Source organism: Nestor notabilis, unplaced genomic scaffold, assembly GCF_000696875.1.
Source record: "Nestor notabilis isolate BGI_N333 unplaced genomic scaffold, ASM69687v1 scaffold3021, whole genome shotgun sequence".
NCBI lineage: Eukaryota > Metazoa > Chordata > Aves > Psittaciformes > Psittacidae > Nestor > Nestor notabilis.
This window is the reverse complement of record NW_009915916.1, coordinates 18,714-32,554: the sequence shown is the minus strand read 5'-3', so window position 1 is coordinate 32,554 and position 13,841 is coordinate 18,714. Positions and strand designations below refer to the sequence as shown.

The following is a 13,841-nucleotide window of genomic DNA, read 5'->3' as shown; positions in this document are numbered from 1 at the left end:
ACATCCTGCTCTTTCTGGCGTTAAGAAGGAGACAGTTGAGAGCTCTGCACTAAGGAAGAAGCCTGTAAACAATGCCCCTTGCTGAGGAATCAGCCATGCTTTCAACAAACAGCCCCAACTACAGAGATCAAGTGTCCATTCAGTGGGCTCTCCTGCATGAGCAGGGATAGGGTAATGAAAGAATTGCCCTACTTCCATGCTGTTTGAGGCTCTTCTATACAAGGAGTGTGGTTTCATGTGCAGCATTTCTTTTCCCCCTTGCAGTGCAGGCAGGACAGGCTGTGCTCTGCCTTCAAAGGGCACCAACAGGAGTCTTGGCTCTTCCTCCTCTGAACCCCATCCATCTATTCTCCTCCCTCATTTGAATCATGGAATCATAGAACAGTTAGGGTGGGAAAGGACCTTAAGATCATCTAGTTCCAACCCCCCTGCCATGAGCAGGGACACCACACACTAAACTATGTCACCTATGGAGGTCATAGTGACGGAAGATACACTTAAAAGCCTTCTTATTTATTTATATACGTATTTATATAGCTGCTACAAGAACATTGAAGTATTCTTTGTTACACATTTCTGCTTTTCTAGGTTTTCCAGCCTGTGTTAAAGTTATAAAGTCATGACCTACATTTTAAAGTGGGGTCTCTGGGAAGTGCAGATCATGGTCCAAGATAAGTGTATGAGTTCCTATCAGCCTGATGGTCCCAAGCAGTGCTCTGATGCTCTAGAAGCATAGAGACACTGGTAGGGTAGAAGCCACCAGCTCAGCTGAGTGCGGGGCTCATGGATGTGCAGAAAAGCCACAGCTGGTGAAACAGTAATAGCAAATAGAGAAGGTCCCACGGATACCTGAGCAATCTCAGGATGTTTTTAAGGTACTAGGAAGCCTTAGAAACAGCCTGCACACATATACATAGGGCTCTGTCACACATATATAGTGTCTGTTCTCTGCACCCATGTGTGCACAGATAAGTGTGTGCATGGTGCACAGTGCCCAAACACATCTGCACATCTGGATGTTTGGCACATTGGCCAGATTTATCCTTCTGACTGGATTCAGGTGATCTGGGCTCATGGATTAAAATGGCACTGGAGTTAACAGCTATGAGCTGGTGCTGTTCGTGTCCCTGGTGCTACCTCTAGCTGTCCAGCAGCTTTGTCCTCTTTGCAAAGCCTCTTTGAACCTACACACGTGTTTCTGTTCACATTATGCAAAATAGGAGCACCTCCAGGAGCAAAGGCCTGCTGCTCTCATCAGTGCTCACAAACTGTGTGTGTCGAGGGGAAAGCCCTGCTCAGCTTGTGTGCTTACTATCATTTCTCACAGGTACTGGTTTCTGCTTAAATCAGCCCCAAAACATTTATCCAAATAGTGCTTAACTGCTCACATGCTTAGAACTAAACCACATTGAGCTGCCTTTAACGCTTTTCCGTCTCCATTTTTATGCATTAAGATCTATTTCATGAACTTTCCTGGGTAAGATGATTGCCATTGGCAGGAGGAATGTAGTAAATTAATTATAGATGTATGTTAAATTACTTTCATTACCACCCTTGGTTCTGGGAGGGAGTCGTGTGAGCAGGATGACTGATGAAACGGTGTTTTTATATATTCCCCTGGTAATGGATATTTTTACTTGGCTGCCAGTGTTGTTTCTCAGCTCAGAGAAGCTGGAATTACACATCTCAGAAAATGGAGGTTCAGTCTAAAATTAACCTCCACGCATTGCCAGACAGCTGTGGCTAAGACAGACTTACTGGAATACAAGCTGTTTATTGAGGGTCTTCTACTGGCAGCCCTCAGTGGTGTATAGAGGTGAATTTAGGAATCATCCTCTTAACATCAAGCGCATCCAAATACAAGGGAGAAGGAGGCATTTGTTTTTGGGGTATTGTTTCTACATACCATCAAAGACATAAGAGCCAAGAGAAAGTCAATATGAGTGGAAGGTTATTTTCCATATTCACCTTATAACAACCTTGATGCAGGATATTTTCAAGGGATTAATGACCAGGCCAGTTTAATGGCTCTCTACTGAACTTCAGGCTATCAACTTTTCACTGCCTATCATTAATCCCTGGAAAATATCTAGGCTTCTGGTAGATATGAGTGAAAAATAACACACAGTGTGAAAGTAAGTGTATTGGTATATGTATTGGTGAAGGTTTTTCAACCTGTACTGGCCCTTATTGCTAACTTCAGATGCACTTCAGAATACAAGCAAATTAGCCACAGCTTAGTTACAGTGTAATTACAAAGCTGCTTTGCTGCACTCTTGTTTATGTAGTGTATAATTGCAATCTTCTCTGCCTGAAAACTGAAATCGTGATATTGTTGTCCCTAATGTTTAAAACTGGGATGTACTGCACGGTACTGTGTTTTGAAGGATATCTGTAAAGGGTAAGACAGAGGAAAAATACCTAGTGGGTAAAGGTCCAAAGAAATAAGAAATATCAATCATCATATGTCATGTCCCACATCACGGGCTGTGAACAAACTTTATTATGTGGGTTGTCCTGCCTGGAAGAAAGAAAAGGAGAGCCCAGCCCTTGAGAGCAAGTTGTGCTTCCTCCTCAGTCCCCAGCTGCAGTTTAGGGCTGCGAGTCGGCACTGAAAGGAGCCCTCTTCTTGCTTCGCATTGTGATTGACACCTGGCTAGGACCAGGCACCATCAAAGATGGTTTGAGGATCCCTCTTGCCACCAGATTTGAGTGACTCGTAGACTTTTAACTGACATCACCAGGGAATGCAGCCCCTGTGTGAAAGGCTTGTGCAGACTTTCCCTCCATCTGATGGAGTGAGGCTGGGACATGGGTGAATGCATGTGCATACAAGGTAGGGACTAGCTCTGAAGCGTGTCAGAGAGCTTTCCTTCCTGATGATGCCTCTGCAGGAGCAGGTCTGCTGTGGTTTCCATTAGGTTTGCAGAAGTGCCAAAGAAACCCTGTAGTCTGCTGGTGGAATAATTAGACTTGGTAAGCTTGCTCAACAAGCACGTGTTATACAGAGTATTCATGGGTGATAGGTAGAATCTGTGGTCTTACCACTTAATAGTGCATGGATCCTCCTAGATATTCTAAGGATGTCTCTCTGGAGTTGTGTTTTCTGATCAGGTGATATAATTAATGGCCAGGCCTGATTACATACTGATTAAAAAAATACTTAAGAATCCCATCTGTCCAGGAAGGAAACACTAAACCCTTCAACATGGGGGAAAGTGCTTGTCTCTATTTCACTTCAGTTGTACCAGTTCATCTGCATTGGTTGGGAAACATTAATTTACCGTAATGAAAGCTTCTGGTGTGATTTTGGTGTGACTTTGGTGTCTGTGTTAGACTCTCCTTGTCCCTGCTGCAAGAGACATGGTGTGGCTCCTCTGAAACTTTCCCTGTCTGGCTTGTGCTGTAACAGGGTTCTTAGGCTGTCCAGCAGAATCATGTCTTGAATTTGTGACTAACATGATCTACAGCTCTGAAATAACTTTGTAGTGTTTCAGAAGTATTGGAGTAGGGGAGAATGTGCTTTCAAGAAGTATAGAAACAGCACGCTATGATAGCCAAGTTCAGTGTCATGTTAGTGTGTCTGAATAAGTCTAACTCTCTAGACACCTGTGCTGTTGTACTTGAGGCTGAGTTGCAGGAAAAATGTCATAGTAGGGTCACACTTTAGTAAGTGCTTGGCTCTGCAGGACAATGGATTCTATGTTCTTTAAAAGGGAATTATCACCTGTGACAGAAGGCACTTGACTGTGGTGACACCGGAGATCCCATTTACCTGTGTATGTTAATTTTTTGGAGTCAGAACATAAATGAACCTCTTTCCAAATACAAACAGCAGCAGCAATACTTCAGTGAGTGCCAAAGCAGACGGCAAATCAAGTCTTTGCTCCTGAGCTGCACTGCCATTATGGGAAGCTTTGCTGACAGTTATGAATGTCACTCATCACAACACCCTCACAGGGTTCTGGTAAGTCTAAATAGTACTGGTTTATAGGCAATGTCACTGTCTCCACAGAGGGCACAGAAATCTTTTAAATTCATTCCTCAGTGTAATCTGAATGCACCTGTATTGTCTACTAGGCATTTTCTGCACACATCAAAGTAAATGTGGCATCAGCTGACACTGGGACTGTCCTTCGGAATAATCTCGTGTTGTCTAGAATGACTATGCACGTCAAGCATATAGGTTGGTAACTCATTTTTTGGTTCCTTTGCTTGCTTGCTTGTTTTTTATATGGTTGCTACCAAGTCACCTCTGCTCATTCATGGTTCCTGACGTCTCTGGCATCCTCTTGGCTACCACCCCACTGCAGGTTTTCAGTAGTAGTATAAAATAAAAAACACTGAAGCTCTTCTTTGTGACGAGCTCAAATCTACAACTCATCACAGCTGTAGATTCGAGCTTATCACAGACTGTAGATTTGAGACCCAGCATCACTGTGTCTCTCAGCCTTGCTCACCAACCCTGCTCTCTTACAGCATGTGTTGCTCCTTTACCAGGCCAAGACAATGCCATGTGTGGCAAAACAGCATCTGGCACAATGTGTGATGGCAGAACATGTCCCCTCCTAGCAGCATGACACTCCACCACGTGGCATAGTCACTGTTTTATCAGTCTGTTAAAAAGGGAGGTAGAAACGTGTACAAATTTGCCACTTCAGAATAAGTAAGCATTGAAATATCTGAAATCCTCCTCCATGCCTTTAAATTTGGAAAGATAAATTTAGGGAGGGAAAAAGTGAGGGAAACTATTAATAAGAAATGAGTATGTGGGATAAATCTAAATCCAATCCATGGTACTTGTCGCACCCTCCTATCAAACACTGCTCATGCCTCACTGGCACGTGGCTGTGGGGAGAACTGTGTTGCTGTGTGGTCTGTTGGCTTCTTTTGTGGTTGTTAGGAATGATGGTTCAGCATCATAATCAGGCTTTTGCAGAAGTTCAAGCAATCCTGGAAACAATGGGTAATATCCTCTAATAAGGTCACAAGCTAATGAAATATAAGAGACATCTTGTAATTGTACTCCAATGGAAGTGTTAGCCATCATCCTTGCATGTCTGATACCCCAAATATGTCCCATGTGTCTAGTACATAGGTTTATGGTACAAAACTCATACCTCTTGACTTTCCTACACAGGTGCTTTCCAGACTCACATGTAAATATGAGTATTGTGTTCAATAAGCCACACAAATCACTGAATTAGATGCACAGGTAGCTTCTAATCCTTCACATGAGCTTTTTCTAATGGATATATCATATTGCAGCAGTCTTTTTTAATAACTGAAAATGTTCTTAGAGAAGTTTGAGAGTTTTCCAAGTCTGGATTACAGCTTGAGCCTGCAAAGTGTAGAATTCATAGGATTTGATTCAGCAAAGCATTTCTAGGGCTAAGAGTTACTTGACATTGCTTTGCTGCATTGATTAGTGAGGTGTGATCAGAGGTGTGAACCTATGGTGGGGCAGGAGTCAGGCCACCCACCACTGAAAACCAGCCATAATCACCACAATTGTATGGATTCCTAAGTGATCGAAATAGTGCCATAATCTTAAAGATGGTATATGGTTGTGTGACAGGAGGTTGAGTAGGTTAAATGGAGTCACTGCTTAATGTTAGAAGACTTCTGAATCCTTTATAAAGAACCACTTATTCAATGCAGCATGTGTTGCTGCTGGGGACAGGTTAACAAAGGTGTTGCTTTGCCAGCGGATTTTCATAGATAGCTGGGAAGAAAGCCTTTTTATTAAGAATGTTATCTGTATTAAAAAAGTTTTGTGATCTAAACAGCTTGTTTTGGGCTTCTGCTACACAAAGAGCATCAGCTCCCTCCCTGAGGGCAGCTGGGGAATCTGGGTCATTGTTCCTAGAATTAACTGACACAGCCTGGTGGGAAGGTATGAAAAGCATCTTGTCACATCCTTGCCAGGTCATTCTCAGCTGCATTGACACTCACGGGCCCATGCAATTGGAGGTGTGGGTGAGGCTGGCCCAAATGTTTCAGGATGGCAAAGAAACTGTGTGGCACAGAGCTCCTGGTCGTTGGCCTGGAATAAGAGGCTAAGACCATGAGCTGTATTACCATGTACAGGCAGCCAGAACTAGAAACCATATAAGGATAAGTTCCTTACTGATTAGGAAGGCAGCATTACCATACACATCCCAATGGGCAAATGTAAACTCATTTCATTTTCAATAAAAATACTTTTATTAAGTAGAGGAAAGCTTACAAAATGCAGAGTGGGAAATGTTCAGGACCGTCTATCCTTTTTTTACTGAAATACCATAGATACACTTGACAGAAATGAAGAGTATTAAAAACATAGCAACAAAAGCCTAAGTATATTGTACAGATTTTGTTTTTCGGAGAAAATACAAGATAAGGATAAAATTTAAGTCCTACTGAATTCAACAGCCAAAGACCATTATTCTTTAGTGGAACAAAAGATTTCACAGAAAAGGTTTTGTACATGAAGATACAAGTGATCAAATTTTAAGGGTATAGTGTATTTATGAAACTTTTTACAAGCCATTCTTCATATTGTGTACACAAGTGATAGTTAAATAGAGTTCTTTAGATACAGTGTCACAGAGAAATACTATCTGATCACACAGTACCATTGCAGCAAAGAAAAAGGAGACGTAGCCTTTGGACTGGTGTTAGCTTTGGATCTGGTTGATCTGTCTGAAAAGTTCTTTTTATGCAGTCACTTGGAGCTAAATCCACAAAAGGCTGAGGATTCAACTACGTGATGCCATGCTCAGCACCTATGGCTCTTGGGCAACAGCTGCTTATTACAAAATACATCACTGCTTGCTGCCAGACAGGACAGGCTGCCTTGCTGCCACCTAATGCATGCATAGATACTGTCCTTGTTCTGCTCAAGCAGCTCTTTCATGTTGTACTTGAGATGAATGTAAGGTCTATTTTGTATTTCCATGAAACAGGTGCAAGTCAGTGCAGCTGCTAGTGGAAGGCAGCACCATATCCCTGGGATAATTCCAACACTGCAGTCAAAGAGAGTCAAAGAGTTTTGACTGCACAGTGAGAAGGTCCAGCCACCACAACACTTAATGCAAAGCCTGGTAGGCTGCTGGAAGAGCTCTGCATTGACTTTGATGGCCATTGGCCTTTCACAGAGTAGAGGTGTAATACAGGGAATGAAACTGGGCTGTCAGTTACACCATTTCTCATCCCCTCTGGGAAACACCTAAAAAAAAATGTTGCAGGACCTTTGGTATCCAAATGGATACTGCACTGTGTGTCCCGGCACTTTACAAGAAACCAGATTTGTTTCTGTTCTAGTCTTCTCCTACAACAAAGGGGATGGACATGGCAGAGCATAGAGCAAAATTTAAAAAACCTAATGTGATTTCACAACTGGCATCCACTTAAGCAACCCACAAGTAATATCCCGTTCAGCCCATGAGAACAGGTTTAAACTTCACTTGTTCCATTCGCTTCCTTCTTTAGTCCTTCTTGTTCCGCTCTCAAAAGTTCCAGCTCAGGCCCATCCTGTGTGGTTTCTTTGGTCCAGTTATTTCTACCTTCAGTTTCTGTCCTTACAGATTTAGGATCCTCTTCTTTTGCCTTTCTCTCCTTTTCCTCCTTGGCAAGCATACGATAATTATAATAATTCATGATGAACAGGAAGGTTCCTGCCAGGACCATCACAACTCCACACTTAATGAACATATATTTATAGTCCCCAAAGGTATCGATAAGAGTTCCTGTAAAAGATATATTAAAAAAAAAGAAGCTTAGAGATGAAGGTAAGAATATTGTGTTTTCAGACCCTAGACATAAAAGGACACCCTTGTGGCTCTAGGATAAAATAAGACATTCTCTGGACTTGTGTTCTCTTCTACTAATAGTCTGATCCTGTGACTACTTCACATGTGTTCCACTGTATATCCTGTGGGTAGTCAACACTGAGATAGGTAATACCACCAATAATTTGTGCAGTTAAGTAGAAGGGGACAGGGAACCTACACTGCAGAGTCTGGACTTTTCAGGCATACCTATTTTTCCCATGCAGAAACTAAGTCCCCTGATCAGACCCTGCAAGCAGTCACTCTGGTGATCACCTACAAGGATGTCCGTTTGAGCTGATAGCCATCAGGCTTACAGCAAAAGCAGCAGCTTTTGGGATGACCTTTGTGAGATGGCACCTGGCCACTCAGTCTTGTCTCAGACTCCTGAAAAAGACCCTCCAATTTATTCCACCATGGGTCATTCACCAGCATTAGAGAGGACCCAGCTTTTGGTCACAGCTGCCCTTTCTGCATTTATACTTGTGATGTAAAGACGAAAGGGCGCTGCGTGGGACTGGAAAACATTAGTTCCAGGGAATGCAAAGATGATGCTGTCAATGTCAGGTAATTTCAATGCCAAGACAAATGTGACAGGTTCCTCTCAAAGGCTAATGCCTCTGCCATGGAGTTATAGAGCAATTGAAGGGAGACGGCTTAATTGAAATGTCAGTGTTCTCCATTATGTCAAAATGTAATGTGAATCTTACTGGGATTATGATCCTGAGCAATAATTCCATTTACTGGTGCTACACAGACCATTCTTAACATCCAAAATCCTAATTAAGGTAAGACCCACTCCTAACCTGGCCTTTAGAGTACAGCTAGCCCTCCTTGAAACTGGCCCATCATCCATTAGCACTCTTCCTTGGAATATGTTCTCCTCCTTAAAAAGAAGGACCTTTAATTACTTCCTGACTGACTCCTGATGTTTAAAAGCTGATGATTAATTATCCCACTGCATTACACTAACAAAGGATTTCATGGCCACCAAATAGATTTCTTGATCACAAAACTAATAATTTTTAACTGGTTTTGGCCACAGTTCTTCCTGACTCATTCCTAGATGCCTTGGAACACCATTGTCAATGCACTGTGGTTTTCATGTTACTGGTGAAACATCAACCAAATGCTAATTGCAACAATCTTTCCTTTTCTGCTAATCAGGATGACCTAGAGGTCTCCTAAATGGGTTTCAATGAGAGTTTTAATGAGCAGAGTATTGGAAAATTCAACAGTAGGATCGTCTTGCCTCTTTTCCTTTGAGAATAAGATAAAGTCATAAAACACACTGGGAACAATTTACTTAGTTCATTAAAGCAGAACCCTACAGTAGGTTATTAAAATGCCAAAGAGCCAATAAATTTGCTGCTTATTTAAATGGTGGGGAAAAACCTACAAAACTAATATTACTGATTATTGCATAGAACAGTTTTAGCCTCATTAGCAGTCTCTGGTCATTAACCTAATCTTCCACACAGAAAATTGTATGATTCAGAAAACAGTAATTTTTAAATTGTATTTTCTTTTGTTTGTCATTAATTAAATGGATCAGTAAGACAGCGAGAGGATACAGCTGCTTCTGTCACACTGGATGAGTTACATGGCAATATAAAGAATTAAATGGCTCTGCAAAATGTATCATACGGAGCATCAGCCACATCTCAGTTTCGAATCTAGGAGATAGATAGATTTAAAGTGACTTCTTTCTGTTCATTCTTTAACTGTTTTATAATACTGTCATATCAAAAGAATTGGCAGAGTTTGAATTTTACACATCCAGATACAGAGAGCACACACAAATTAATTCAACCTTTTTGCATGCTTAAAGGTGACCAGTTTCCAAACCAGGTATTCAAATTTGCACAAAGGTGAAATGTAAATTGCAGGACAGGGCATCCTACAGATATAACAGTATCTATACACTGAGAGGATGTCATCTATAGTGTCATTTATTTCATAGCCAGCTCGGGTTTGATAAGGGCTTTACTTAGGCCAAATGCCAGATTCCAAATACCATTCAAATTCAAAACCCATGTTTTCCAGACATGGTGTGTTCCTTGTAGAAAAAGAAGTGAGCACATGCTATAGAAAGAAAGAAGCAGAGGCTGTTAAAATCACAGGAGATCACTGCTTCCACTTACTTTCAGATGACTGTAAGCCCTGCTGGAGGTTCAATATTGTCAGCATGGACCTTTGAGGGTCTCTGCCTTTCGATATTTTAAGCCATGCCATCCAAAGTAAACCTTTTTTATTACTATTATTTTTTGAACAGCCTTATCTATTAATCTGATAGATTTAGGGCTGTGGTGATGTGACTAAAATGTGATTATATGATGGCTAAAATCCATAAGAGGAAGTACTCAAAGCCTTACAGACAAATAGCAAGGCTTAGGTTTGATTCAACAAGGCAATTTCATAGAATTGTTGTGTTTTACTCTGCTTAAATGTGGACTTCAGCCTTTTGCAACAGGAGAAGTCTCCAGGAGGAGACATCTGAAGTGCAAGGTTCTTGGTGTTGCAGGAAGTCCCTTTCTGCAACTTCAGTTCAAGTGGTTGAAGGGATCAGGAACTAAAAGATCATTTCCAGACTGTTGACTTCTACTGGAGGACTATAGGAAGGAGTAAGGAGGAGGTGCGAGAGGAGATAACTAGGACCTGCCTTCCCTGTCCAATTACTAGTGGAAAAACAGTGGGTGGGAAGCAGAGAAACAACCTCTTACAAACTGTGCTTCCAAGAGTCTAAAATGTAAGTGACAACCCAGTGGAAGCAGAGGCAGAAAATGCACTCACCTCCAATAGGTGGCCCCAGCAGTATGGTGCAGCACTCTGCAATGGTGACCAGGCCAACAGCGCTTGTGAACCGGACAGCTCCCACGAGGTCCATGAGTGTTTCAAAGAGCATGGCACAAACCATGCCGAAAGCCAAGCCGAAAAAGATGGAGTAGACGATGAGCCCCGCGTAGCTGGAAGCCAGTGGGCACAGAAGGTGGCAGGTGCCATTGAAAGCAATGGAGAAGCTGAAAAAGTATTGAATCCGTGGCCTCACCCACTTGCTGTTTGCAATGATGCCAGTGGTAGGTCGGGCAACTATATCCACGATAGCAAGGATCGAAAGGAGGAAAGCAGCTGAATATTCGTCAATGCCAATGTGCTTTGCATAGGGTGCCAGAAAAATAATGGGAGCAAAAAACCCCAGGAACATGAGCACGTTTCCAATCAGGTAAATCAAAAACCCTCTGTGCTTGAAGAGGGAAAAATCAAGGTACTGGTTGATTTTTTCACAACAGTCCCTTTCTTCATCCTCTTCTGTTTTGTTCCTCATGGGCCGGTTCATGGGACTACTCATTTCCATGGCACCTTCAGTGACCTCTTGTTTCAGGGCATCCTTCCCTTCCTCAGGCACCAGAGTTTTGACTGATGCTGTGCCTGGCCCGATGGGTCTGAAGAGAGCTCCTGCCACACAGCAGTTCATTAAAATTGCCCCAAGGATTAAAAAGCTGCCCCTCCAGCCAAAACTGTCAAGAAGGAACTGGTTGAGAGGAGCCAGAGTGCAAAGCATCACAGGGCTCCCTGCCATAGCAAGGCCGTTTGCAATGGGTCTTCTCTTCAAAAAGTATTTCCCTATCATTATCACTGATGGCTGGAGGTTGAGAGCAAGGCCCAATCCTGGAACAGAGAACAATAGTTGAGACACAAAGGAAAGATACAAGACCCATTTATCCTCAGCTCATTGTTTAAGGCAAATTCATGAACAACTGGTCCACTGGTGGCTCTTCAACGTGATAGTCTGGGTATGAACTTTGTTCAAGATATCCCTAAGCTGCTAGTATGTGGGTAACCAGATCCCAGAAAGACACCTGCAGTCAGAGAACACCCATCCTCTTGCACAGCAAATCTCTTGGGTGGCAAACCTAGAGAGTTTGCTTCAGAATAAGTTGAAACTATAACTCTCAATGAGCTGGTTTTGTCCAAACGCAGCAGACTTGCTGGAGAACAGGGTGGATCTATTAAAAAACAAATGACAACTCCCAGTTTGAGGAAGGTTGTTGTGGCTTAGACAGTGCTAACCACCAAAGCACATCCTTCTCAGGTGCATCTGGAGCTGGCACCCCCTTCCACGGGTGGTGGGCACCCAGCGCTGCTGCTGGGCACAGAAAATAACATCACCTTTCTCAGCTGCTACTAATTTGGTGGTGTGAGCAATTCGGGTCTGATGCAAAAGACAAAGAGGTCTGCAAGTACACAGCAGAACAGTGACTGAGGATGCTAATTAAGCAGCGCCCTAGAGTGCTTCTTTTAATTAAAATTTATTTTTATTGCACTTAGATATATAAATGGCATTACAAATCTGCATTGCTAATTTAGTTACACTGAAATCAAATGCTATCATGGTCTCAACTTTCCATGGTTCTGTTTGAGAGTACTGGTATGTAACAATCTCTTCAAACACTTCTATGATGCACAGTATTTCCTTCAAAAGTTAAATTTTCTGAACTCCACCAAAATGACATTCAAAAATCATGCCACATGTTTTCCACCCTATCATCCAGGAAAGAATGAGCCACATTAGAACAAAGCAGAAATGTAATTCTTGAAGTGATTATATCAGAGAACATGAATCCTGAAAATAGGGTCATGCAGATTTTTCTTGTTCATTAGTCTATATAATTAGTTTGTTTAACTGTGCAGTACATAATTAGGCATATTGCTTTACAGAAGAGAATTTAGAAAGGTCAAGGTCCTCAAAATTAATTAAGGAACACTATCATTAGTCACTGATAGAGCAGAATCCAAGTGATGCAGCAGAATTCAGCTGATGTTGGATAGCTTCTGCTTGAATGGTTTTATAAAATGATTATTTTTGCCGAGTCTAAGATTCTTTAAAAATAAATACTTGGAAGTTTGCAGCATTAAAAATAAATGGAAATGGCAAGAGATTAAAATTAAACTTGATATAAAACATTCTGAGCATACGTTTTCTAAGTAGTCCATATATGCGGTAGGGCATGTCTTTGGGAAGTACAGCCTGCTCACAATGCATAAGGGGGCAAATTAATCCCCATGAAAGGGCTGACCTGAGGACTACAGAAGCAAAACACAGCCTTGGTTAGAGAACACCCTTGATGGTGCTCAGGTATAGGAACGCAGCTTCTTTCACCTGGGAAGATGCAACACAGCGGATTAGTTTACTTTATCTCCCTACTTCCTAGGCTGGTAGGTAAGGGCAGAAATTGAACCATCATTTCCACAGAATCATTTTTGGTAGGGACTTAGCGCATATCGTGCAGAGAAGGAAAATCAGATGCCAGCTACTCACTTAAACAGTGATCTACTCCATTTTTTTTTATTATGTGAACATTAATTTGCCAGTCAGACAAATCTAATTTAATATTACCTCATGCTCTTCCCATTAATTAAATTTGGAGAGTTTCAAACTGACTGACTGGATTTTCAATTTACTTTACGCTTTAGGCTGACTTTAGTTGGAAATATTTATATCCATTTTGTTCCAGTTTTCAGAAACTACAGCAGCTTTTCCATAGCTGAAAACATTACTCAAATAACCACATTTTCTCCCCAGGGATATGACAGAGGGGCCTATTGGTGGCAGTGCATGAACAGAAGCAAGCCCGTGCCCGAAGGAGCATCCTTCCCTGGATTAAATACATCTCACTCATATTAGAAGGAAATAAGTGGTGCTACAGGAGTAAGCTGTGTAGCTATTGATCTTGTTCTTGACTTATTAACAAGGGAAGATTCTACCAGATATTTCAATGCTCCACATTTACAGCTAAGGCAAAACCTCTAGTCGCATTAGTCAACGTTCTTCACCCTAGATCCCATTTTATTTCATGGCGATCTAATTGGTACAGATTGAACTAAACTCTGAGCAGTTGTTATTGCCTTGTGTTTAGCTTTGGAATTTGCTGCCTCTACCTCAGACTTGAAGAAGGGGTCGCATGCCTAAATACCTAGTTAATGCATCCAGGCTGGCATCTGTCCAGGTCGACAGCTTGCAAGCCCCAT

At 42.0% G+C, this 13,841-nt stretch overlaps 1 protein-coding gene across 1 annotated transcript in view; it reads right to left on the bottom strand.

Moving 5' to 3' along the window:
• Window positions 1-7,437: 7,437 nt before the first annotated feature.
• LOC104413375 (monocarboxylate transporter 2-like) overlaps window positions 7,438-13,841 on the bottom strand; it is a 24,559-nt gene continuing 18,155 nt past the window's right edge. Inside the window, exons 3-4 of the mRNA XM_010024348.1 lie at window positions 10,605-11,480; window positions 7,438-7,730 (exon numbers count right to left, since the gene is read on the bottom strand). Coding sequence (XP_010022650.1) covers window positions 7,438-7,730; window positions 10,605-11,480 — 1,169 coding nt within the window. The remainder of the gene's footprint in view (window positions 7,731-10,604; window positions 11,481-13,841) is intronic.